General features: G+C 37.7%; 1 protein-coding gene across 1 annotated transcript; it reads left to right on the top strand.

Moving 5' to 3' along the window:
- The first annotated feature begins 594 nt into the window (after positions 1-594).
- tcf25 (transcription factor 25 (basic helix-loop-helix)) lies at positions 595-26188 on the top strand. Its single transcript, XM_056766184.1, has 18 exons — positions 595-848; positions 1274-1360; positions 1432-1491; positions 5935-6062; positions 6156-6221; positions 6633-6715; positions 10220-10350; positions 10436-10535; positions 10858-10951; positions 14824-14916; positions 15146-15251; positions 16626-16785; positions 18280-18367; positions 18466-18624; positions 20415-20505; positions 24449-24528; positions 25376-25451; positions 25559-26188. Exons 1-18 carry the CDS (start codon positions 708-710, stop codon positions 25715-25717), a joined length of 1902 nt encoding a protein of 633 aa, XP_056622162.1. The 5' UTR covers positions 595-707; the 3' UTR covers positions 25718-26188.
- The last annotated feature ends 759 nt before the right edge of the window (positions 26189-26947 follow it).

Raw genomic sequence — 26947 nt, 5'->3', positions numbered from 1 at the left:
GGTAACAGGATCGGGTTAAGTTAATATATAAACAAATTGTTAACCAAATAATCGCAGAAACATTGCAAGACAACTCATGTACGCTCAGATATGTTTTATGTTTCATTAACATTGCCACTCACTTCCGGCCTGAAATAGGGGGCCTGAATTGTATGTCCTGAATGTATATATATATATATTTAATCTATATTTATATCTTTTTTATATATATTTTATTCTGTGTAAGTGTTATTTGAATGCATCATGGGTCTGAGCGTAAAGCCATTTCTATCCTCTAAATGTTTGTACTGTACATGTGGCATAATTAACAATAAAGCAGACTTTGAGTTTGGCTTTTTTACTTTGAATTCCCTTCATCGATTCCCTAATTCACATAGGAATTAATGAACTTTCAGTAATAAATATATTTGGCAGAGCTAAAAAAAAAAAAATTATAGTGTTTAAATGCAACACACAAGGTAGGTACATGATAGGTAGAATATAGAAATTATTTTTTCATGATTCCCAGTCGACACTCCTATCCAATTGAGGGCGGTAAAGGCACAAATTAAGCTTGTTTGCCAACTGCCATCAACATACAAAGAAGAAAGACAGCTCCGCCCATTCAGGAACATACATTTCCGCTGTAGATGAAAGAGTTTCTAGACCAGAAGTGTATTAATTCTGATCACATTGATCACTAATCGGTTGATGACAGCGGATCTGTCATGTCGAGTCGCGCTTTGCGAAGGTTGAAGGGCGAGCAGCGCGCGCAGGCTGCGTTACAGGAGCTCGAGCTGTCAGACGAAGAGCGCATGAAAAGCGACGCACACAAGCTGAAGAACAACACCAGTAACATATTTGAGCTGGTAACTTGAAACATGATTCTGTACAGTAGGATTACTAGCTATGCTATTGCGGTTTGCATCATGGAATTTCCATGGTTGTTGTAATACCCACCCATTAAACGTAACGTTTAATGCGTTAAACGTTACGTTAAAAAACAAGGTAAAACACATGGTAAAAATGTCATGGTGATCTTTGTTGAATGCTTTTTGGCCAAAGATAAGCCAATGTTTAAAAGAATGGTTTAATGACACATAACCTTGTTTTAGCATGAAGATATTTTGATTAAATTCCATTTGAATGGAAGTCCACCACAAATGTGGGTTTTTGGCTTCTGTGGTTTAGAAATAGAGCCCCCCTCAATCTTGGCCACTTGATTTCCACCACTGTGTAGATTAGAGTGTCCCACTGCCATCATGACAGCTGTTGTGCTGTTTCTGTTTTTCAGATCGGAGATGCAGATGGATGTACATCAGATGAGGAGATTGCAGAGAGAGGACACGAAGGAGCCCAGTTAAAGAAAGACTATGTGAAGGTTTGAAGAACAACATGAAAAAGCCATAAAAAAAATCTGCCTGTTTTAATGAGATTTACTTTCCTGTCCAGAACGAAAAGTCCAACAAAAAGAAAAAGAAGAAGAAAAAGGCTTCAGCTGAGAATGGAAAGGTGGGATTGAGTAATGATTTGATGATATAATTTTGAAGCAAGCATACAATTGGAGATGTGGTGAGGTCTTGTTTAATACGTATGCGCTGCGTGTGTAGAGGTCTGCAACCTGTAATTTTTTTTTATAAGGTTTGATCTGAATTTTATATATATTAATGTATATATATATATATATGTATATGTATATGTATATGTATATACATACATTAATATATATAAAATTCATAAATATATATATATATATATATATATATATATATATATATATGTATGTATATATATACAGTCCAGCCCGAAATTATTCATACCCCTGGCAAATTCTGATTTAAAGTTACTTTTATTCAACCAGCAAGTTTTTTGGACCGGAAATAACACAGGCTTCTCCCAAAAGATAATAAGACAATGTACAAGAAGCATCATTGTGGGAAAAAAAAATTCTCAGCTTTTATTTACATTTTAACAAAAAGTGGCATGTCCAAAATTATTCATACCCTTCTCAATAATCAATAGAAAAGCCTTTATTGACTATTACAGCAATCAAACGCTTCCTATAATTGCTGACCAGCTTTTTGCATGTCTCCACTGGTATTTTTGCCCATTCATCTTTAGCGATGAGCTCCAACTCTTTCAGGTTGAGGGTCTCCTTGCCATCACCCTGATCTTTAGCTCCCTCCATAGATTCTCTATTGGATTTAAGTCAGGACTCTGGCTGGGCCACTGCAAAACGTTGATGTCTTTGTCTACTAACCATTTCTTCACCACTTTTGCCGTATGTTTTGGGTCGTTGTCGTGCTGAAATGTCCACTGGTGCCCAAGGCCAAGTTTCTCTGCAGACTGCCTGATGTTGTTGTTGAGAATTCTGATGTATTGCTCCTTTTTCATGGTGCCGTTTACTGTGATTAGGTTCCCTGGTCCACCGGCTGAAAAACACCCCCAAAACATTAGATTCCCACCACCATGTTTGACAGTGGGGATGGTGTTCTTAGGGTTGTAGGCTTCTCCTTTTTTACGCCAAATAAAGGCTACATCATTGTGGCCAAACAATTCAATCTTTGTTTCATCGGACCATGAAACAGAAGACCAGAAGTCTTCTTCTTTGTCCAGATGAGCATTTGCATAGGCCAAGCGGGCTTTTGTGTGCCTTATCTGGAGATGTGGTGTCCTCCTTGGTCTGCGTCCTTAGAACCCAGCGGTGTGCAGTGTCCGTTGGACTTTCTGCCTTGAGATGTTGCCACCAGATTCATCAGGATGGCCTTAGTGGTGATCCTTGGATTCTTTTTTTACCTCTCTCACTATCCTCCTGGCCAGCACAGGTGTCACTTTTGGCTTCCGACCACGTACTCCGAGATTTTTCACAGTGCGGAACCTCTTGTATTTTTTAATAATACTTTGCACTGTAGCCACTGGAACTTGAAAACATTTTGATATGGTCTTATAGCCCTTTCCTGATTTGTGAGCAGCCACAATGCACAGCCGCAGGTCCTCAGTGAGCTCCTTTGTCTTAGCCATGACTGTCCACAAACCAACAGCAGAGAGCTTCTGTTTTTCACCAGTTGAGTTGATTAAAACAGCTGTTCCAGATGAATCAGGGTAATTAGGATGCTTTAGAACAGCTTTGACTATTTGGAATGGAACTTTGGACTATCCCATATACTGCGACAGTTTGCAAAGGGTATGAATAATTTTGGACATGCCACTTTTTGTAAATAATAATGTAAATAAAAGCTGAGAAATATTTTTTCCACAATGATGCTTCTTGTACATCGTCTTATTATCTTTTGGGAGAAGCCTGTGTTATTTCCGGTCCAAAAAAAACTTGCTTGTTGAATAAAAGTAACTTTTTAAGTCAGAATTTGCCAGGGGTATGAATAATTTCGGGCTGGACTGTATATATGTATATGTTTATATATATATATGTATATATGTGTATATATGTATCTATATGTAAATATATATATATATATATATATGTATGTATGTATGTATGTAAATATATATATATATGTATGTATGTATGTAAATATATATATATATATGTATGTATGTATGTAAATATATATATATATGTATGTATGTATGTAAATATATATATATATGTATGTATGTATGTAAATATATATATGTATGTATGTATGTAAATATATATATGTATGTATGTATGTAAATATATATATGTATGTATGTATGTATGTAAATATATATATATATGTATGTATGTATGTAAATATATATATATATGTATGTATGTATGTAAATATATATGTATATGTATGTATGTATGTAAATATATATATATGTATGTATGTATGTAAATATGTATGTATGTATGTAAATATATATGTATGTAAATATATATGTATGTATGTATGTAAATATATATATATATGTATGTATGTATATATATGTATGTATGTATATATATATGTATATATGTATATATGTATGTATATATATGTATGTATGTATATGTGTATATGTATATGTGTATATATATATGTATGTATGTATGTATGTATATATATATATATATATATATATTAGTGGTGGGCCGACGCCGTTAACGCAGTGAGACTCTTATCGCGCGATAAAAAAAATGTCGCCGTTAATCTATTCTCAAATTTGGGTTGGGAGCTGGGTCTATACTACGCAAGCTATGATGACTTTCACCTTGATATTTTAGCGCGGATGTATACCAGCTTAACTGCACTGTACAGGGCGAGAACGAGATTTTTCAACTCGCGTGATTCGCGGAAGCAGAAGCCGACTCATCATCTCATAACCAGGGCTTCATTCGCGCGATTCGCGCAGCAAGTAGGTCTATTGGCTCTTTGCATTAACATATAAATCACTCGCGCTTGAGACGCCATTCGCGTTTGGTCTGAACACAACATAACGTTACTGTGAAATTACCGCATCAAACGTGACGTGCTAACATGGATGCAGCTATGAAGCCGCCGGGTTTGCTTCAGGGAATATTAATTTTTAAGAAGCTTCCCAATAGAAACATCGACAAGACTAAGGTTGTTTGCACCTTGTGCAATGTGGAATCGGTTTAAAAAAAAAACACTTTCTCTCAACAGGTAGTGGTCTAGCTTAAGTTGAAACCAGTAAATTTGTATTGAGATCTAATGTATTATGGCTCCTGTATGACATATCGCTTGTTGCTCCCTCACTCTTTGTAAATCGCTTTGGATAAAAGCGTCTGCTAAATGACTAAATGTAAATGTACTGTAGGAGCTCTTCCAGTCTCAAGTACCACCTAAACGCAAAGCATCTCTTAGCTAATGCGGAAGTAAACACAAGTACATCTTATTGAACATAATTTATTTTCATCACCAATTATCATAGTAGAACAGCTTTCTCAAGCAGTTTGTGATGCATTTTGGAAACAGGAGATGAGCCCCTGGTCTAATGCGCCACCTGGCTTGAGAAACCCGTTCTCAAAGACTTACTTTTAGTCATTATTTGGGTAGCACACATATTCCGAATGCCTTCGGCAGAATTCAAATGAGCCATTTTAATCTAGATTAATCTAGATTAAAAAAATTAATCTATGCCCACCACTAATATATATGTATGTATATATATATTTATATATATTTATGAATTTATGAATATATATATATATATATATATATATATATGGGCTTTTTGCCTTTTATTATGATACATTAGAACAGGTGAGAGGTGACAAGGTAGCAGGATCGGCAAAGGACCGCAGGAGACAGGAATCATACTCGGGTCGCTGCCAGCATACTAGCACTATATGTCGGCACACCTACCACCAGGCTATTTGTGCCGACGGAATTTGATATTATAATTTAATGCCATAAACCACAGAAAACAAGCGTTTTCTATGGGAAAATGCTTAAATGCTTCGTTTACGCAAAATTAAAATTCTGTCATCGTTTGCTCATCCACTTGTCATTTCGAACCTGTATGACTTTCTTTCTTCCACAGAACACAAAAATAATGTTTTTGAAGAATGTTGATACAGTGGTGGCAACCATTGTCTTCTATTGTATGAACACAAAACCAATGCAAGTGAATGGCTGCCACCATGACCATGTCACAAAAAACTTTTGGAATGAATGATATACTACAGATAACTACATTCAGTATCATGAATACAAGAATGGTTGCATTCTGTTTTACTTACTGAAGCTACTGCACGTGTCATTAAAATTGGTGTCATACAGTTCAAATAACCAGCTGTTTCCATATTTGTTCAGCACTTTTGCTCATGTAACATTGATTGAATGTTAGTTTTTCATTGATTTATGCATTATGCACATGTGTGAATTAAAATGCAACACCTTTATCATCTAGATAGCACAAAATAACAATAAACATAAGAGTGTGTGCCGGTTAAGTAGGTGTGTTCAAGGAAAAGATAATATAAAAGAATATGCTTGGTTTGTCATATGTTGTTTGGATTTCCAGGAGGTCGCAGCTGCAGAAGATGACATTGACGCTTTATTAGAGACACTAGAGAAGAGCAAAGGCCTGTCACATCAGAACACGGACAGCAACGTCTCTGAACACAGACCTCTTCTGTATGTGGAACACAGGTGAGATGAACGTGTCTGACCTTGCAGTTATCATTTGAGGTTCAGATATTTCATACAAAGTCATAATTGTCTTTTTTCTCTTGGGTTTTAAAGGAATCTCAATCCTGAGACAGAGCTAAAGAGATTTTTTGGAGCACGAGCTGTGCTGGGAGACCAGAGGTAGGTGTTTTAGTAGTGCTTTGTGTCCGTTTTAAAGAAAGATTCTGAGGCATAGATGATTGATGACGCAAAAGAAGTAATCTTTACCTAAACTGTCAAGCTACCACACATCCCAAAACAGATAGTCCACACACAGATCAAACTATAAAAGGCCACAGATTAACATTTTCATAATTATGCGTTTGTTTGTTTTTCACCACACCTATTGGAATTATTTTTCAAACCTTTTGAATTTTGTGAAAATACAGGACCATACACTGCTTTGGTAAGGAAAAAGAAGGATGAAATGAGAAGGAAGAAGTATATAAAAAGAAATAAAACTAACTAACCAGTGATTTTGTCTATCAAAAAATGTACTGTATAAAGTTTTACCGCAAATCCTTTTTTCTTTGTGTTCATTTGCATATTCAGAGTGAAACAGAGGCAGAGGCAGTTTCATCGCTGCACTTGGATGACTGTTCCTAAAGACACATGGCCACGATTCAGTCGACCAGGTCAGACACTATTTTCATGATTTTCCAAGAAACTTTCAGGCTTTAATAGTGCTTCGCTGTGTGTGGGTATGTGTGTCTAGATGGTTTCCGCTGTGAGAATTTAGGTAATTAGCATTTTTTAAGTAAAGCTGTTATTATGCACCCCTGTCACAAATCTTTTCAAAGGAGGGTTGGGATGACCCTGTGTCCACCATGCTCCGCGTCACAGCATATCTCTGAAATTCATCAGGAGAACATTGGATGTTCGTCATTATGCTTATACAAAGAGACCATTGCAACACAGAGGATATTGAACAAAGACTTTGAACAAGATGTATAGTTCATTCAACCTCATTTTGACTCGCGTATTCATTCAGTACATTTAACCAATTAAAAACGCTCCGTCACTGCTCAAACTTGCGATAGTGGAGAAGTTAACATAGCATATACTAATGTACAGGAAGCTAAGAACCTTTTTTGTAAGGATAGAAAAAGATGTAGAAATAGAAGTCTATATTAATGGGTCAGGTGCTGATGGAAGAGATGTGTTTTCAGCCGATTCTTATAGATTGCTACAGAATCTGCTGATCTTGTAGCAGCGGGCAGATCATTCCGCAGATGTGGAACAGATCCAGAGAACATACGTGAAAGAGTGATTTTTTTTTCTTCCTTTATGGAATGTGCTTTAACTGCAGCCTGTCAGCTTTAATTTGAGGGTATTTACATCCAAATCAGTTGAACGGTGTAGGAATTACAACAGTTTGCATATGTGCCTCCCACTTGTTAAGGGACCAAAAGTAATGGGACAATTGGCTTCTCAGCTGTTCCATGGCCAGGTTTGTGTTATTCCCTCCCAATCCCAATTACAATGAGCAGATCAAAGGTCCAGAGTTCATTTCAAGTGTGCTATTTGCATTTGGAATCTGTTGCTGTGAACTGTCAAGATGAGATCCAAAGAGGTGTCACTATCAGTGAATCAAGCCATCATTAGGCTGAAAAAACAAAACAAACCCATCAGAGAGATAGCAAAAACATTAGGCGTGGCCAAAACAACAGTTTGGAACATTCTTAAAAAGAAGGAACGTACCGGTGAGCTCAGCAACACCAAAAGACCTGGAAGACCACGGAAAACAACTGTGCTGGAAGCCCGAAGAATTCTTTCCCTGGTGAAGAAAACACCCTTCACAACAGTTGGGCAGATCAAGAACACTCTCCAGGAGGTAGGTGTATGTGTGTCAAAGTCAACAATCAAGAGAAGATTTCACCAGAGTGAATACAGAGGGTTCACCACAAGATGTAAACCATTGGTGAGCTTCAAAAACAGGAAGGCCAGATTAGGGTTTGCCAAATGACATCTAAAAAGCCTTCACAGTTCTGGAACAACATCCTATGGACAGATGAGACCAAGATCAACTTGTACCAGAGTGATGGGAAGAGAAGAGTATGGAGAAGGAAAGGAACTGCTCATGATCCTAAGCATACCACCTCATCAGTGAAGCATGGAGGTGGTAGTGTCATGACGTGCGCATGTATGGGTGCCAGTGGAACTGCTTCTCTTGTATTTATTGATGATGTGACTGTGACTTTATTGATGATGTGACTTTATTGATGATGTGACATCGTGCTGACAAAAGCAGCACGCTGAATTCTGAAGTGTTTCAGGCAATATTATCTGGTCATATTCAGCCAAATGCTTCAGAACTCATTGGACGGCGCTTCACAGTGCAGATGGACAATGTCCCAAAGCATACTGCAAAAGCAACCAAAAAGTTTTTGAAGGGAAAGAAGTGGACTGTTATGCAATGGCCAAGTCAATCACCTGACCTGAATCCAATGCATTTCACTTGCTGAAGACAAAACTGAAGGGATAATGCCCCAAGAACAAGCAGGAACTGAAGACGGTTGCAGTAGATGCCTGGCAGAGCATCACCAGGGATGAAACCCAGCGTCTGGTGATGTCTATGCGTTCCAGACTTCAGACTGTTATTGCCTGCAAAGGATTTGCAACCAAGTATTAAAAAGTGAAAGTTTGATTTATGATTATTATTCTGTTCCATTACTTTTGGTCCCTTAACAAGTGGGAGGCACATATGCAAACTGTTGTTATTCCTACACCGTTCACCTGATTTTGATGTAAATACCCTCAAATTAAAGCTGATAGTCTGCAGTTAAAGCACATCTTGTTCGTTTCATTTGAAATCTATTGTGGTGGTGTATAGAGCCAACAATGTTAGAATTGTGTCGATGTCCCAATATTTATGGACCTGACTGTACGTCTGTTAGCGAGTGAAGATATGGGGGTGCCGAACCAGTAGAGCCAGTAGAGCATTGCAGTAGTCCAGTGTGGAAAAAACAAGAGCTTGGACTAGGACTTGTGTAGCATGCTCAGAAAGGAAAAGTCTAATTTTCCTAATATTGTACAGGATGAATCTGCACGTGCTGATTTGTGAAGTTTAGCTGATCATGAATGACCATTTCTGGTTTTTTATATGTGGACACTACCGGTTAGAAATTTAGGATAATTTGCATTCCTTATACATTTTTTCACACTTAAGAATAATGGGCAAATCATCAAAACAATAGAATTCCACAAATGTAACTTTGATAAATATGTGATGTCAAAAGAAAATTCACAGAATAAACAACATTTATGTACTGCTTTTCTTTAGCATTCTGTCGAAGTCATGCAAAAGTTTTTTTTACTAAAATAATTTGACAGAATAGATAATAAATTAGTTATAAATGCCATAGAAGCAATATGTTGCCACCATAATGTTTTGTTTACAAAAATAAGTTTGAACATTTAAGGCCTTTACTGTTTTAAATAGTAACTATTACAATGTCCTTAAAATGACAATTCATGCAGTGTGTAATGTTCCTGTGTGTGAATGTAAGCAGTCTGCCAGGTTGTAAAGCCCAAAGTGAATGAATAACAAACTTATTGGCTTGGGGAAAAAAAGCAGTCGACTCTGAATCACAAGATCGAGTCGTCTGTCATTCTTATATCAGTTCGGCTTCGGATTTGCATCACTCTGTTTAATGCTGTATGCTGTTTATGCTGTGTAATGCTGTGTAAAACTGTACGTTCCATTTGCGACACTGCACGCGGTAGACCAATCACAGCAGACTTGACCATCTGACCAATCAGATCAGAGTAGGCTGACAGAAAGGAGGTGATTAGACAGATGAATCGCCAAACTAATCATTTTAGAGTCAGTCAAGAAGGAAGATAATTATAACCTATTATTTGAAAATGGAGGTGTTTTTACACTGTGTTTGTACCTAAACCTGTTGTTGGACACTCCATGAACCAAAGTAGGACCTTAAAAACCACAAAATATTTACTTAGATCTTAAGAAACATTTGAGATAAGTATTCCTAATTTATACAAACAAAATAATGTATTTACAGGTATATGACATTTTGAGACATGGTTCGAAAACCTCAAGAGTTGGTGAAGTTCTATGTAAATGTGAAATACATTACTTACTTGTGGGGCGTTCTCTCACATCTTTGTTTTTCAAGGTATTTCTATGAGTCTAGTGGAGTCTAAAGACGGACTCCAGCATTTCACCTTTGAGCATAATCGTGACTACCAACAAGTCCAGTTTAAGTTTTTTGATGCGGTGGAGTCCATGGACCCAAATAACATTGTGGTAATTGTCAGACTTTTTTGTTGTATTGATGCATATTGACGATTGACAACGTTTTATGTGACCTTTTCTGTCTTCGTTGGTTCAGGTCCTCTTGCAACTCAACCCATTTCATATTGATTCACTGCTGCAGCTCTCAGATGTATGTCACATGCAGGATGATCAGGAGACTGCCAGAGACCTCATCGGTGAGACAACACGGAGTGAAATACTCAAGTCAACATAATTATCTCCGCACAGCAGGGAAGTCCCTGGTTTGAGTGTCGGCTTGCTTTAATCTGATGTTACTAACCAATCAAAGCTGATCATTCACTTTTCAAATGTGCAACTTTTTTCATAGCAAAATGTATCTAATAAAAGATATTACTACAAATGAAATGTCAAATTTTAAGTTGTAAAGCAAAAAAGTGTCCTCCTTTGGGGGTTTAAGTGTCTGTTTGATTGCGTTTTATTTTCCTGCAATGACCAAAAAGTTATACTAATATTTTGCTTGTTTGGTTGTTTCTGCAGAAAAGGCTTTATATTGTTTTGAGTGTGCATTCCACCCTGTGTTCAGCCTGACGTCTGGCATTTGTCGACTAGACTATCGCAGACCAGAAAACAGGTGACAACACATTACATTCATCCCCAGCAGGATGTGGGACAGTGGGACTGTTCTTAATCCTAGTAAGCAGTCTCCTCAGTTTATAGGATAAGGCAGCAATCAGGTCACATTAGAGACACTCTTTGGTAATAAATGTAAAACCCTATAAAGCAGACACTGCCACCCATTTATGTCAATCATTCTTTTTATACATTTTCATCACAATGTTTTGCTGAAGAAGTCTTTTCCATGACATTCAACTAGTATATTTGTTGACAACACTCTTTGGCAGTCAATGTGCCCATTACAAAAAAGTTGAGGCTCTGATAGAAAATGGTTCTATGTGTTGGAGTTAGCAGTGACTAAGACCTATCAGAAGATTTTCCACAACTTAAAAGTAGATACTATCTAAAACCATGGTAGAGCTGGAAACCGGGGAGGAGCTGGTGGTGATGAAAACCAGTGCACAGGGAAGTCCATAGCAACTATCTTGGCTGAGGCCAAGGGAGCACAGGGAACTCAGGAGTGGCCATGGTTGTCATGGTATGAAGCTCTGGAATAGACTTCTGGGCTTTTGCCATCTCTGGAGGAACAGGAGAACAAGGGAGCAGCCCAAATGCACAAAAAGGCAGTAGCCAACAAAGGTAGCACCAACAATGGTTGCAACTCTGCAAGCTCTGTAATAGGCACTTCCGGGACCAATAGACCTGGGACCACCGGACTTGGGATCACTGCCGTGGTGGCCATGCTGGCTGGAGGCAATGTGAGGCCATTCTCCGTGGAGCATAAGAGCATATGAAGACACATTGTCGGCGACCATGCTGCTGCTGGATCCATTGGGAAGTCTGGTATCCTGTAATGATGCTCTAAGGAGTGCTGGATCCAAATGCAGCATAATGTTTAATTAAGTCCAAGAAATGCACAATAATCCAACTGGGAGACCAATAACATGAATAGAGGACATCAGTACATCGATACAATACTGGACCACCAACACAATAAACACAGGGGGTTTAAATAGACAAACTAATCAGGGATAACAAGCAGACCAGAAACGGCTGAGCTGACAAACATCGGGAACCATTAAACAATAGCTGTGTCTCAATTTGAGGGCTACGTCCTTCCATGGATGCTTCTCAAGACCAGTTGCGTCACAGCAGCAAAATTGAAGGCTGGTCACAATTCAAAGGGTGCTGCAAATTCAACCATCTAGTGCCCCATGCCATATAACCAACTTCAATATTTCAGGTCAAGATTTTGAAAGACATTGTGCTTTTCAGTTAATTTGCCTCTTGTTATCTAGAAATCAGCATCAAATTCGACCACATTCTCATGTTTGTAGTCTGCTGGGCTCATATACAAGACTGATTTACATTTACATTTACATTTAGGCATTTGGCAGATGCTTTTATCCAAAGCGACTTACATTGCTTTATCCTATACATTTTACATAGGTATTTGCAATCCCCTGGGATCGAACCCGCGTTGTTAACGCAATGCTCTTACCACTGAGCTACAGGAAATTTAAGTCTTGCTAGTTTAGGCATTCAAATTATTTTTAATTTATGACATGACAGAGACGCGCTAGAGTCTCTTTTGCATGTCATATGTTCGTCCATAATTTCTCTAAAGAGTATGATCTTTTCTGTTATTTTTCCACTTAGTTATACGATCTTAAGAGTTTTGACCGACTTTCGAGCAGAAAGGGCATCAAAATTATAAAAAAAATCAATTTAATGAGATATTGTTTGTTGGATTTAAAATAAACGTGTGGTAATGGAGTGGTCACGAATGCTATTTTTCTTAACATATGCACGGTTGCGAATGCGATATTGATTTAATAAATAGTTCAATAAATAATTTACTGAGTAAAAAGATTTTTTTTCTCTGTCAAAGAAAAAAGGGAATAACCAGGTGAGCCACTGCATCTCTTAGCAACATGTTTTGTATCTCAAACAATCTGCCTGTTTGAAGATTTACTTGGGCTACCCATGGTGTTGGCGAAATTAAATAAATTATTTTGAAGGAATCAGCTGAATGTGGAATTAGACTCATTCATACAGTGACTTGCCGCCACCTGCTGGAGGTTTGAGTTTCTATTTAAATAGTACACAATTATAAAAAAAATTAATCGGTTAATATTTCTACATTAAAACAGTTATATTTTAAAGATTAATCCCCATAATGTATGCTGTTATAATTGCTGTGTAAATCAATTCATGCCACGTCTGATCTGCATTAATCAGGATGTGTAAATCCAAAGAGGGATTTTGTTGAGCTGATTTTATTTGATTGGTTATAAAGCCACACTGGTTCTTTTTCCTATGATTGAATTGATCAATTGATTGAATTCCTCTATTGATTAAGTTTAAGAATATAAGAGAACACAGATCGGACAAAACTGTTTATCGCTGGTTTTGATGCTCTGTCATTTTGTCAGGGTTTGTATCTTCTCTCAAGTGAGAGAGCCAATCCATCAATGTAACTATTAAATATCTCACCTGAACTTAGACTAGGCTAGGTTTTTTCTCTATTGTACAAGTGTAGTAGGGCCCAAACATAAATTCAATCCCAGGGGTCCTGGGATCCTGCAGTCCTTTAATTCCTGCCCTGATTCTATTTATTTGTGCTATTGCTTGTAATTTGTGTTTATTTTATTATTGACTGTTAATGAAATACTAATAATCTGAACCAGAATGAACCAAAAACACATTAGAGTTGAGCTCTGTGTGTATACAGAGTGCAGTTTGCAGTTTTTGAGATATAAGGTAATACAGATAGATATATATATATATAACACCTTAAAGTAACTACAAATGAGCATGTTAAGCCAAATATCTAATATAAAAAATAGTGCATAGCATATCCCTGACCATTGCAATGTTTTTACCCCTTATCTGTTTGCATCCCTGCAACTAAAATGCAATGTTCAAAGCCACTTTAAGGAACAACATGGAGATTTTAGCGTCATCTAGCGGTGATGTTGCGAGCTGCAACCAACAGCTCACTCCACCCCTCCTTTCGAAGCACTACGGTGTCTGCACAGAACTAAGATGTTGTCATGTTTTTTCTTTTTTTGCGAAATGCGCTCTGTAGATTAGTTTGTCCGTTTAGGGCTACTGTAGAAACAACATTGTGAATTCCATTTAAGGGGACCCATGGTGTATGTAGATAAATATAGCTCATTCTAACGTAATTAAAAATATAAGGCTTCATTATGAGAGTGCTTCATATACCTCTGAACACATAGTGATGTATATTATATTGCATTTCTGTCAATAGATCCTCCAAAAAACTTCACACTGGACCTTTAAATCCTCTTTCTTTCCCATTCTGATGCTCGGTTGGATATTTAGGTTGTCTTCACCGCGTCTGTATTTATGTTTATATATATCTAGATGTTTAAATGCATTCAGTTTATTAAATGCATTCAGTTGAAGACCGATTCCTCGCTTTAAAGTCTTCGAACTGGGACACAGTTTAAGAGACCACAAAAGACTATGGAACTAGTCCAAATCCAAACTAAAAGTCCTGTGATACAAAATAAAAACATAGTATTAGTAGAATAAACATATTTTATATACCGTTTATTATGAATTTGTAGTTATGACAATTTTTTGTTTCCTCTGCAATTTTCTGTTTATATTTTTTGAAGTCATTAGGGTGCATTAAATGGTGCATTTGGAGGCAGGTCACAAGGTTTTAGAACAGACTCAGCATTGTTATCATGTCTACAAAAACTGTGAAGCGCGATCTGTTTGATAGCCCTGACAAATAAGTAGCTAGACTGTTATTTCCATTGGTTTTTGTACATGGTGGTACAATCCTTGAATAACCTTCCAAAAGCATGTATCTGAAAGCATATTTTTTCTATTTCTTGTCTGTATCTGCAGGGCATTTTATTTGGCTCTTTTTAAACATGTGATGTTTCTGGAGAAGAGAGGTTGTCCTCGGACAGCCCTGGAGTACTGCAAACTGATCTTGAGGTATCACACTTCCACATCTAATGCATTATAAATAAGAAAAAATGCCAAAGATCCAATCTAAGATTGAATCTTAATCTTAAATAAGTACTTGCAGTAGATAATTGCAAATAAATGGAATATTAGGGATACACAAGTAACCAAAATATTTCTTATTACTATCATAGTTTGAATTTTTATTTGTCACACATTTTCTGTTAGTTTATTTTTTGTTTTTTAATTGTATTTGCAGTCTGGATCCAGATAATGACCCCCTCTGTATGCTTCTACTCTTTGACTTTCTGTGTTTGCGCTGTCGCGAATACACCACTTTCATCCGACTCAATGAGGAATGGGAGGTAAAGACACATCCTTACTCAACTCATTTAATTTTTTGTTTTATTTTTTTGGTGCTTATGAACGTAGGATGAACAAATCGATACATTCATTGGCTTTGTGCTATTCCCAAAGTTATCAGTTATAATTTAATTATTCAAGTATTAAATCTAAATAATTTATTGAGAAAATACATAAACAATCAGCATTCGAATCTGTCTTTTTTTCTTACCCCGGGCATTTAATAATGATTAATAGATGTGAAGTAATATGATTTATTTTAAAACATTTACATTTGATATGATCCAGTAATATATCTGCTTTTGTTCTGACCAAATGACAATTTTCGGACATATGTCTTGTAGGACGTTCTTCACCCCGATTTAAAATCCGAAATATTTGATATGATTGGTGCCGCCCCAATTTTTCTCGAAACAGATTGGGAGGTGTAGTAGATTTGATCTGTGAATGCCTCGCATTACGTGATAATCTTGACTGAACATTGGACCTAAGCAAGGTCATGGACACGATTTTTTCAAAGACTCGGGAAATGAATGGTTCTCTATACTGTGTTAGGTTATATGACACCAGTCTTCTTTTGTGATTGCACTTATGCTTTTGTTGTACTTATGCTCTTCCAATCACTTCCACTGCCTACCCCACCTGTAAGTCGCTTTGGATAAAAGCGTGTGCTAAATGACTAAATGTAAAAGTAAGTGAAAACCGGGTCAATTATGGCAGAGAATCCTGTAGAATGAGCCCGGCTTCTTCTAGTCCATCCTTAAATACCCCAAAAGGGCTAAACACCCATGTGAAGGTGTAAAAAAAATGAACTACTCTAAAATGTACATATATAGTTTAAGATTTTTTAATTAAAAAAAATATTTAATTAACGAACTATATTTTTAATACACTTATATTTTTGGTTAATTCAACTAGAAATATTTGAGCTACTTAGATTTGCCTTTTTTTACTCACATTTGCTCAATTTACTCAAAATCGCATAATGTTTTGTTTATAATTACGCGTCGAGAGCCAATGACCACTAGTTATTGTATTATTGCTCCTATATGTTGCTTGTGTAACCAAGACAATAGCCGAAGAAAAATATAAAAGCCGAAGAAGAAATTAAAATATTCAAAGAAGATAAACTATTTGTTATTCAATATGAAAAGATTACTTGTCAGAAAGCATCATATAGAGCTCTGCCATTGTTTCTTGATCACGACAAATGAATTATTTTTGAAAATTGTCGTCTTCGAGCCATTTTTACACTCTATCCACATTTTATCTATCCACTATTGATAATTGGCATATAATAATAATTCCTCTGAAGAGGATTATAAATGCATTGAAATCTTGTTCACCTAGTTATTAATATGTTTGTGTTAATTCAGGTCCATCGAAATCTGTCCCAGCTGCCAAACTTTTCCTTTTCCGTGGCTCTTTCCCACTATCACCTCAGCCAACAGGAAGACATTTCACCTGAGGAGAGCCAACAGCTGAGACAGAAAGCTGATGTACTTCTGCAAAATGCTCTTATTATGTTTCCCGGAGGTGAGTTTTTGGGGTTTATTTGTTACCGCCAATAATTGTGGCATCAGGCACTGAGAGAATAACATGACGGATAATTCACATGACAGGATACTTCTCAACTGACTTAAAAAAGCATCAATGTCTGTGTTGCTGGAAACGGTTTATAGAAAATTCGCTGTGCTGTTTCTCATTAGCTTGTTAGTGGCAGCTGTCGTAAAATAGTTCAGATGTATTTTGAACGAAGGCCCTTTCACACAAACTGTGACGCTTCAGCTAATTCCTTCCTGCACATTAAGTGCTGCTTATTAAGAATGAATTTTGACATGATGACATCATATTTTATAGTAAAGTTATCATTAGCTATGTTTCAGTAAACCTATTTTTATTCACCTTATGGGATATTGCATTAAAAAAGCTGGATGGAAATGTCAAGATGCACATAAATTCTAGAAATGTTCATACAATAATGGTGCACCGTTGAGTCAGATACATTTGTTTTATCGGATTAAAGGAAATGCTCAAAAACTGTGATGGAAACACATTTAGTGATGTGCATCAAACGTTCATGTGACTTTGCCGCATGACTGGACTAACCAGTGGTTTGATCTCGTTGCACAGCATCTGGAATGTTGATGAACATGGTTGTTTAAAGATTTTTTTTTCTGTACTCCCTTTAATTCAATTTGGAGAATGTTTGATTTTTAGCTGTTGATAGTCTGTTGAATGTCACTAGATTTTTCAAAATTACTATAAAAACTGACTAACTAGGCTCTATCATCTTCACATCAGTTGTTCAACTGATATGCTAAATAACTAAAGCCATGTTCACACCCCACCAGAATACAGTTGTCGGTCTGGTATTTGAGTTCTTAATGGTTATTTACAGCAGTGACACCCTATACATTTTCAGGAGTCCCTTCTGTATTTACATGGAAACCATGCGAAGAAACACAAATATCCTATTCTAACACTGTGTCCTAACCAAACGCGACATAGGAAAACGGAATCTGTTCCATGTTAGTCAGAGATTTTGTCCTAACCAGACGCGACAGTGTTCTATCTTAGAAACGATTTCTATTTCTTTGACCTCAAGGACTGACGCCCACTCAGCAATCTCATCCAATGTAAATTCTGCACCTCATGAATGTTAATCAGCAAACCTGGATGAGGAGACCATGAACATATGTTTAGAATCCAAAATTATAGCATTTTGTCGGGTGAGGCATCAATGAAGTCACAAAAATAGGATGATCAAACAGGAAAACTGTTCTGATTGTCAGCGTTTTATAATTGATTGTCGCGTCCGTCAGTATGGAGAGACAAATTGCTTATCACATGTTGCGTCGTGTTTGGTAAGGATGTGGTATAAATCTGGCTTTAACGTTAGTCAGTTCTAAAAATCTAAGTAACCTTTTTTAACTTTTGTCTATCAATCATCATTACAGTTCAATACAGTGATGAGCATGTTTGAAGAATAATGACCACGTATGTAAATCTGAGTTTTTCGTTTCACAGCACTGATGCCCCTTTTGGACTTGTGCACGGTTCAGCCTGACGCTGCCGTGTCCTCTCATGGGTTCTTTGGTCCTAAAAGCCAATTAGGGTAATTTTCAGTTTTTACTTCCTGGGTATGAAAGGTTCTGTGTTACAGATTTTGTTTTATTAAGCCAGAACTGTCTTTTTATTCACTGTTCCTCTCAGGCAGCTGCCCGCTTTGTCCGAGTTAGTGTTTCTGTATGTGGGCCGTTGTCACAGTCTGTGGAAAGATGCTGGACTGATGCTTTGGTTGGAGGAGAACGTGGAGAAGGTGTTGAAGAGAGTCGACACACAAGATCCTTATGTGGAGGAATGCCAAAACAAGTAAGAAATGCATTATTTTACGATCTGTGTTGTGTCTTTGTTTATGCATGATTGTACCTTCCTGATATTATACTCAGGCATGTACTGTGAGCACGCTGATGATAATTACGTCTCTATAGAATGAAAGGTCACACTAACCTTTGAAGAAACCTGCAGTTTGAATTATATGTTTGTATCTGAAATACAATTGTTTGTATGCAATTGGGAGCAAATAGCTTTTTTAAAGGGGTCCTGTTGTGCCTTTTTTCAAAGCCTTTGATTGGTTTGGTATCATTGGTTTGATCCTTTCAAAAGAATCATGAATAAATGTTTTATTTGGGGAAACCGGAGACACACAAAATGCCACATTTTCATTAAAAAAGTGCTTTAGTCTACCTTTTTTATTTTTATTTACATTATTTCCATGAACATTGTGTGTTAATAACATGTTTTTACCATGTCCGAGAAGTCCAAAACCAAACCATAAGTTGCAAAACTAAAAAAAATCTAAAGGCAAAATCAAGATATCAAATCTTAAAACAGAATAGCAAATCTTAAAACACAACAACAATTCGAGAAACAAAATAACAGGTCAGAAAACAACAACAAATTAGTCAAACCTGAAAAGGTAGGTATATCCAGGACGCTTGATGTTACTATGAGAAAGGCATGCATATGTGCAACAGCGCATATTCATTGATTAAAGGTCTCATGAAGTGTGCTTGTTCATTGTTTTATACTGTTATTTGAGGTCTACTTATGACGTTCCCGTGATTTTACACCCAAAACGTCAAAATCAATAAGTAATAGGCTATTTTCTACCCAGGTTTTGAGGCCAGCTCTGCAGACGCTCGGTTTTAATTTGGTTTGAGGTTACACTTTATCACCCTTAGCAGTTTTCGCGCTGCATTAACATAATCTGGAGACCTCCTGTGATTTATAAATGACATCCTAACATCAGTTTTTCATGTGACACAATCGCACGGCATGATTTTACTCGAATTACTGACTTATTTCCCGGATGTGATGGCAAGGCTTTGCGTATAGTTTGTATAGCCTATAGTTGTATGGTGTTTAATGATATATGACCGTACCTGTCAGCATTTGAGACCAGGGATCCCGGACCGGACAAAAGATCACCGCAATCGCGGGTCTCAAATGTCACGAGAGTTTCCATAATAAATAAACAAATGGGAGACTCCCGGTAACTTATGGATATCACCCAGCTCCCGAAATAATACCAAAGCACTTTAAAACGGCCTCCATTATTCGCAAACGGTGGATAAAACTTTGAAAAATTATATATGAGCCCTAACGATCTCTAACAAAGCAATAGTGTAGCATAGTACAAAAATGTTTTACTCACATAAGATTGCTGCACAATTCCTATCGGATCCAATATTGAAGGTACAGCACTGCTTTTTAATTTTAAACTCTCCACAAATTCAGTGTCGAGCTGTGCCATGTTCACGAAGGAATCCTCAGAGAAATGAAACAAACAAATGGTTCATGTTTTTTCCACATGAGCTGGAACGTCTTTAAAAATAAACTTTAACCCCGCTTTCCTAATATCGGAATCCGAAGGAAGGTTACGCAGCGACTGTATTCTTCCAAAACCAGGGGTGGCACAATATTTAGCTATCTTTAACAGCATGTTTGTTCATTGCATGCTCGCTCTATCTGGTTCCGCGTCACGTGTGTTTCTTCAGTACTGTCATGTACGAACCTGTGGATAGAGAAGTATATAGTTAGGTGCATTTCAGAACCTGGATGTATTTTGATTTTCATCTGTTGGTGTGTTTTTTTTATAGAAGGAAGCTGAGATACCAGAGTGCTCCCAGAAACATCCATAGACATGTGATGATATCTGAAATCAAGGAAGCGACAGCTACTCTTCCTCTAGTGAGACATGCACCTCATTCACACCGCATTCACTCACACCTGATGCTAAATTGGGCAAACCAGACTTAAAGTCTCTTGAAACCCCCTTGCTTATGAAGTGTTTTTCAACACCTACAATTTGAATAGAGTTCCAAAAGTGGGCGTGGTCGATTGTGATAAGGCGTGGGGTAGTGTGTGAAAAGCGGGGAAAAAAGGGATTGTGGATAAAGGTGCAATAAGGGATTTCCGAGAAACTGTGGTAAAATTTCAACAAACATCTAAAAAAAGAATTGTGATTATTTGCTAGATGTCTCTTCATTGTGTGTGTGTTGAAAAATGGTGTATATGCACTTAGCCATGCCTTTGTAATTAGGAGGAAAAACTAAGTGGATCGGACTGATCCACTTTATCACCATAACACTCTCATAGCCAGCATAAGGGGGTGTGTCCCCTCATGATGCCAGAGGAGAGAGAACATTTGCAACGGCCCATTTGTAGAAAGACTGTATACAGAGCGATGTCCGATTTATAACACAACTAGTGTTTGAAGTGGGCCGACATGTTCCATTAATTCAATTCAAGTATATATATATAGTGCTTTTCACAATGTGCATTGTTCCAAAGCAGCTTTACAGGAGCAAACAGGAAAAACAGAAAAGTTAAACACAGCACAGTGCATGGTGTTTATAGAACAAGCAAGATCATTCTAATAAATAAATAAATGCAGTCTCGGTGAGCAAGCCAACACTGCCCTGCTGTGGTGAGGAACCCAAACTCCAATGATTGATTAATGGAGGAAAAAAAAAGAACTCGGGAGAAACCAGGCTCAGCCGGGAGGGCCAGATCCCCTCTGACGTGTCATCGCTGCACTCAGTGACCCCAACCAAAAGCCACCGAGCAAATATCCACGAGGAAGAGGAAGAGCACACCATCCGCGACCCAGAAAGTCCATTACACTCATCATACAGTACCGGCTCTTGTCTATTTGAATCTTTAGCGTACCTTCACTTTTTTTGCGCACTGGCACTTCTCGCATGTAACCGGTACTTTATCAGTCAGTCAAAGCGTCATTGAATGGGAGATTAATAGTGATAACATCGCACTATGAGAGGGGCTGCTTATGCTACGTTCCAGACAACTGGGACTTCGGAAATTCCCACCTCAAAGCTAGAAATAAATGTCTGGAATGGCACTCAAAGTAAGACATGGGACCTCTGAACTCTTAAATCACGCCCTGGATGGTTCCAGTGAGCTGAAATCTCTGGCTTAAAGGCTTCCTCATATGAGCACTCAACAAGTTGGTATGATTTATTAGGGTCTACATGAAATGTCTGGAACATATTTTGCTTAAACACTCTCAATGGCTGTGTAAACAAAACCCTTCTTGCCTCACACTAAAACGGGCTGCTGTGAGCAAAGCTGTTTTTGACATGTCTCTTTAAATGATAATGAGTTGCAGCACAGCGCGACCCACCACCCTTCCGACTGGCTTGTCAACACACGCGTAGTACTGCCATGGCAATGGTTTAGCTAAATTATATGTCCTGAATTTCGTCTTTAACGTCTCTGTAAATTCCGTCTCCGCAAACAGCGCTCACGTTGTGTGTTTATGTTTGCCAAAAATTTCACGGACACCTGCCGATCTCAGCAGAATAATGTAGATTTAAGCGCTTGTCGTTGACAAGTTATAACGTTACACACTCAGCATAACTAGTAAGCTGTGAATGATTTTTCTGCCTAAGCACGAATGATTAGAGACGTTTAAAAACTAAACTAACCGCAGTGCTTGCCGCAGCTAAACATATTAACGCACATAATCTATTAACATTCATACAGTTAAACTCCAAGTGGCCGTCCGCACATATATACAGTAAGTTTAACACTGGCTTTGAATGTTCCATTTAGCCTGTGATTATTTTTTTAGCTACCTTCGTTATCCTATTCTAACGTTATCCTCCTATATATACGGTACGTTTACGTCAATTCAGACTGTTGATAAATATTACTTACATCGGCAGTTTTGTTTTGTTCAGTCGGTCTCGATCCCTTTTGAGGAACTACTTTGAAGCTAATCCTGCTTGTACTGTCCCAGGTTAAAAAAGCACGCCGGTTTGAAGTGTTTCGTGCAAACAGGCAGGTTTTTACTTATGGTTTCTGAGGGATTTCCACTACAAGAATCCTAGGATTGGACTCTGTTGCACGTTGTCCACGAACTTTAGCCCTGGCATCACATACAGCGCTGTCACTTGTGACAAAAACAAAGGGGGAGCGATTTAAACAAAATATATACAATTTTGTTTTTAAATGTTAACTGTCATACTTGTTACCATGTATACACACATTCCATATAGTCTGTGTAGAGCAGCACAGTCAACGATGGTTGGTAAACACTCAGCACACGTACAGTCATGGAAACCGATGTGTTCGGCAGTTAAAGACGCTACGGTCTACTCTGGGGAGTGTGCGTACAGTCATTGAAACCGATGTATTCAGTAATTAAAGAAGCAGAGCTGCGTTACTGTTTGTTTACATCCTTTATGGGAAACAGGGACGCAAGGCTGCTCACAGTGCTTGGCCACACATCGGACCAGAACCGTTTTTGGAACCGATATGTATAAATTGCTCACGGTTCCAGTTATTGTAAAAAGACAGACCCGGCTCTGGAAAAGAACAGGCTCTCGGTTCCCAACCCTATATATGAATATTAGTGGTGGGCCGTTAACGGCGTAAACATGCTGCGTTAACGTGAGACCCTTATCGCGCGATAAAAAAAATGTCGCCGTTAATCTATTCTCAAAGTTGGGTTTGGAGCTGGGTCTATACTACGCAAGCTATGATGACTTTCACCTTGATATTTTAACGCGGATGTATACCTAGCTGAATTGCACTGTACCGGGCGAGAACGAGATTTTTCAACTCGCGTGATTCGCGCAATTCGCGTCATTCGCGCCGCCTCATCATCTCATGACCAGGGCTTCATTCGCGTCCTTAGCGCCGCCTCATCATCTCATGACCAGGGCTTCATTCGCGCGATTCGCGCCGCAAGTAGTAGGTCTATCGCGTCTAGTAGGTCTATCGCGTCTTTGCATTGACTTAACATGTAAATCACCCGCGCTTGACGCGCCATTCGCGTTGGTCTGAACACAACATTACGTTACTGTGAAATTACCACATCAAACGTGACGGGCTAACATGGATGCAGCTTTGAAGCCGCCGGGTTGATTCAGGGAAAATTTATTTTTAAGAAGCTTCCCAATGGAAACATCGACAAGACTGAGGTTGTTTGCACCTTGTGCAATGCGAAATTGGTTTTAAAAAAAAACTTTCTCTCAGCAGGTAGTGGTCTAGCTTTAGTTGAAAAAAGCAAAGCATCCCTTAGCTAATGCGGAACTAAACACAAGTACATCTTATTGAACATAATTTATTGTCATCACCAATTATCATAGTAGAACAGCTTTCTCAAGCAGTTTGCGATGCATTTTGGAAACAGGAGATGAGCCCCTGGTCTTATGCGCCACCTGGCTTGAAACATCCGTTCTCAAAGACTTACTTTTAGTCATTATTTGGGTAGCACACATATTCTGAATGCCTTCGTCAGAATTCAAATGAGCCATTTTAATCTAGATTAATCTAGATTAAACTAGATTTAAAAAAAAATCTACGCCCACCACTAATATATACTGTGAACAAGTAATCCAAATGAGTGTTTTACTATGTTGAATAGAGAGACAGACTTTAAGACGCATGTCAACAGAAAATATATTCTCTAATGATAATTAGCTGAAGCTCAAGCACCTGTGGGAATACATTAATTTATGTGTATAATTGAAATTTTCCCATGTTAATTGCCATAAATGAGACCGATATCTTAATTCTACAGCATACAACAATTTTTTTGACAATTTTGTTCTCCCACCTTTGTATCATGTTATTAGTGATGCAGTTTTTTGTGTGGCTCCTACAGGAAGTGACCACACAGCCAGGAATGGGTTTTGACCCCCTCCCTCCGCTGGACTCCATTATGTCTTACACCAGGCCAGAAAGGTATTTACATGCAAAAAGTGTTTAAGTCCTTAAGACTGTGCATTCAATCCTTATGTGTGTAGTATACTGTATGACCTTTGTGCTGTTATTGTGATGCTCTACAGAGCGAGCTACAAGAACACCTAATGTTTCAGTATCAGTCAAATGTTGTAGGTGTCTGTCTGTTGTGTGACATAGCAAAAACGTAGGCAAAAATAAGATATAAATAGCATAAGAGAGCTATATCTTGGTTGTTAAACATGTATTTATTTTATATGAAGTTATGTAATTTTTTCCCCATGAATGGTTTATAATTCAAAAATATAATTTACTGCTGTCGCAACAAAGGACACCAAACCTTAACACTTTTATAGTGATTCCATAAACGTGTTTAGCTGAAACTGTGCTCATATGGTTATTCATTAAAGGCAATCTGTGGGTGCCATCCAAAAAGTCATTCCATCCAAGAAACGAAAAGTTACTGACAACTTTATAACCTGTATGTGCTGAAGCAAAATCACACATGAAATGATGGATATTTGTCATTATGGATTACACTGGAGGGAGCTTTCTGATGCGTGTCATCATTTCACACTTGGTCCTAACTATATATTCTCAAGAGCTGTGGGAATAACTTTGCGTTGACTGTATCTGCTCCACCTGGACCCACAAATGTATGAATCGCAGAGACCAATTTAAAATCAAAGTCAAGTTCAATAGTTAACAATACTTTGCTGTCCTTTTTCCTCCTGCGTAATTCTTGTTATATGATTCTGTAAACCTTTCTAACAGGTGAATTAAACGTTTGCTGAGGTTTGATTGTAATTGTAATATACATTTTTGACATTAAGGTTTGTCTGTTTACTAGGCAGAATGCTGGAGCCTCCAATGAAAGCACTTTATCTCTGTTCTTCCGTTCACTGCTGCCCAACTTCAACATGCAGGTGAGATGTCACACATGTCCAAGCACACAGTTACCATCCATTTGGAATTATCCGCCAAGAAAAGCTGTCAATGTAGACAGTAATATCACTAAATTATTTTTTTCCAGGGGACTGAGGATGGACAGGAAGTGGCTCGTGCTGGGCGGGAATTAAACCAGGAAGTGAATCGACTGATGGTGGCCATGCGGGACATGTTGGCTAACATCCAGTTTCGTGAACCGCAGTGGGAGGACAATCCTGACCGAGACGATGAGGAATGGGACTGATGGATCAGTGGGGATGCAATAAATTGACTGGGAAAAATTAAATGAGTGAATAATTCACATTGTAGATGAAAAGAGGAATTGTGTGTTTATGAGATGGTCTTCCTGTGCAAAAAAGTGAGTCTTTCTTGACCTCTGTTTTCCTTAAACCTAAAAATCCACCTAAAAATCCTTAAAGCAGGTTTTAAAACAAAATTGTTGAAGCTTTAAAAATTGTTGCCTGTGGAGTTTTATACAATGTGCTGTTTTAGCCAGAAAGCTAGATTTCTGCAGATCCAGTAGAGACTCTCTATGATACGTAGTTTGGAGGTGTCAAATCATACATATTTTGTAATGTTAAAATTGTTAATGCTACCATTGACATCAAACAGATTTCATGATGCAAAAGTTGATCACTGCTTCAAAAATATAGTGTTTTTAAAATATATCCAGAGTTGATTTCATCTTGTGAAGGAATAAAAATCTTTGAATCTCTTTGATTGTTGCAATTCTCGTGAAGAAACGTGCATATGACGACACAGGTGAGAACAAATTAAATTACAGATGAATTAAGATTACATGACAGCATTATGTTATAAAGATGTTTGTTTGTGTTCAACTGATGAAAGGAAGTCACATTCATTCGAAAGGAAGTCACATTCAATGGCAGGGGTGAAAAATTTACGAAAGAATTTTCATGTTGTGAAGTACAGTATTATACTTGCAATGTGAGATATACCGATCGCAATTTTTTAAGAAATCTTAGTATTTCACTCATATTTGCCTTTACCTTCACTACCAACTAATGTATCAGCATGTGTTAGTGACGCAGCTCGTGTTTTCTGTATATCCTTTTTATCTGACACCCTTCCTTTTTGATCTGTGTTTGTGTTTATTACACTCCTCTCAAGATGTAAGGTCTGATCCCTTAAACGCAACCTCACATTCTGTGTTTTCTCTTTTTTTGACTAATGAATTCTGTGTAGGGAGTGCGCTCTACTACTTTTTTTTGTGTGGTTTATCAATGTGTAATATAAACACAATGTCGATATTCATAGTTATTGTCAATACCGGAATATTAAGATACCCCTAGTTCAAGCCATGCAAACAAGCAGTCAAAACAACACTCTTTTTTTAGATTATTTAAGGCTCCACATGATCATGGTGTTAATAGCAATGATTTTCGGAAAAATACTTTGTTTGACCTTGTTTTGCCAGTTTACCTGAGGCTGAGTTGTGAGTGTTCATGTGATC

The sequence above is a fragment of the Triplophysa dalaica genome, chromosome 14 (genome assembly GCF_015846415.1).
Source record: "Triplophysa dalaica isolate WHDGS20190420 chromosome 14, ASM1584641v1, whole genome shotgun sequence".
In the NCBI taxonomy this organism is placed as follows: Eukaryota; Metazoa; Chordata; class Actinopteri; order Cypriniformes; family Nemacheilidae; genus Triplophysa; species Triplophysa dalaica.
This window is presented reverse-complemented; position numbering and strand designations above follow the sequence as displayed.

Coding starts and splice junctions, on each gene's coding strand:
- tcf25 (XM_056766184.1), top strand. CDS start 708: ATGTCGAGTCGCGCTTTGCGAAGGTTGAAGGGCGAGCAGCGCGCGCAG. Junction 16,786..18,279: donor TCTTATTATGTTTCCCGGAG/GTGAGTTTTTGG, acceptor TTCGTTTCACAG/CACTGATGCCCCTTTTGGAC. Junction 25,452..25,558: donor TGCCCAACTTCAACATGCAG/GTGAGATGTCAC, acceptor ATTTTTTTCCAG/GGGACTGAGGATGGACAGGA.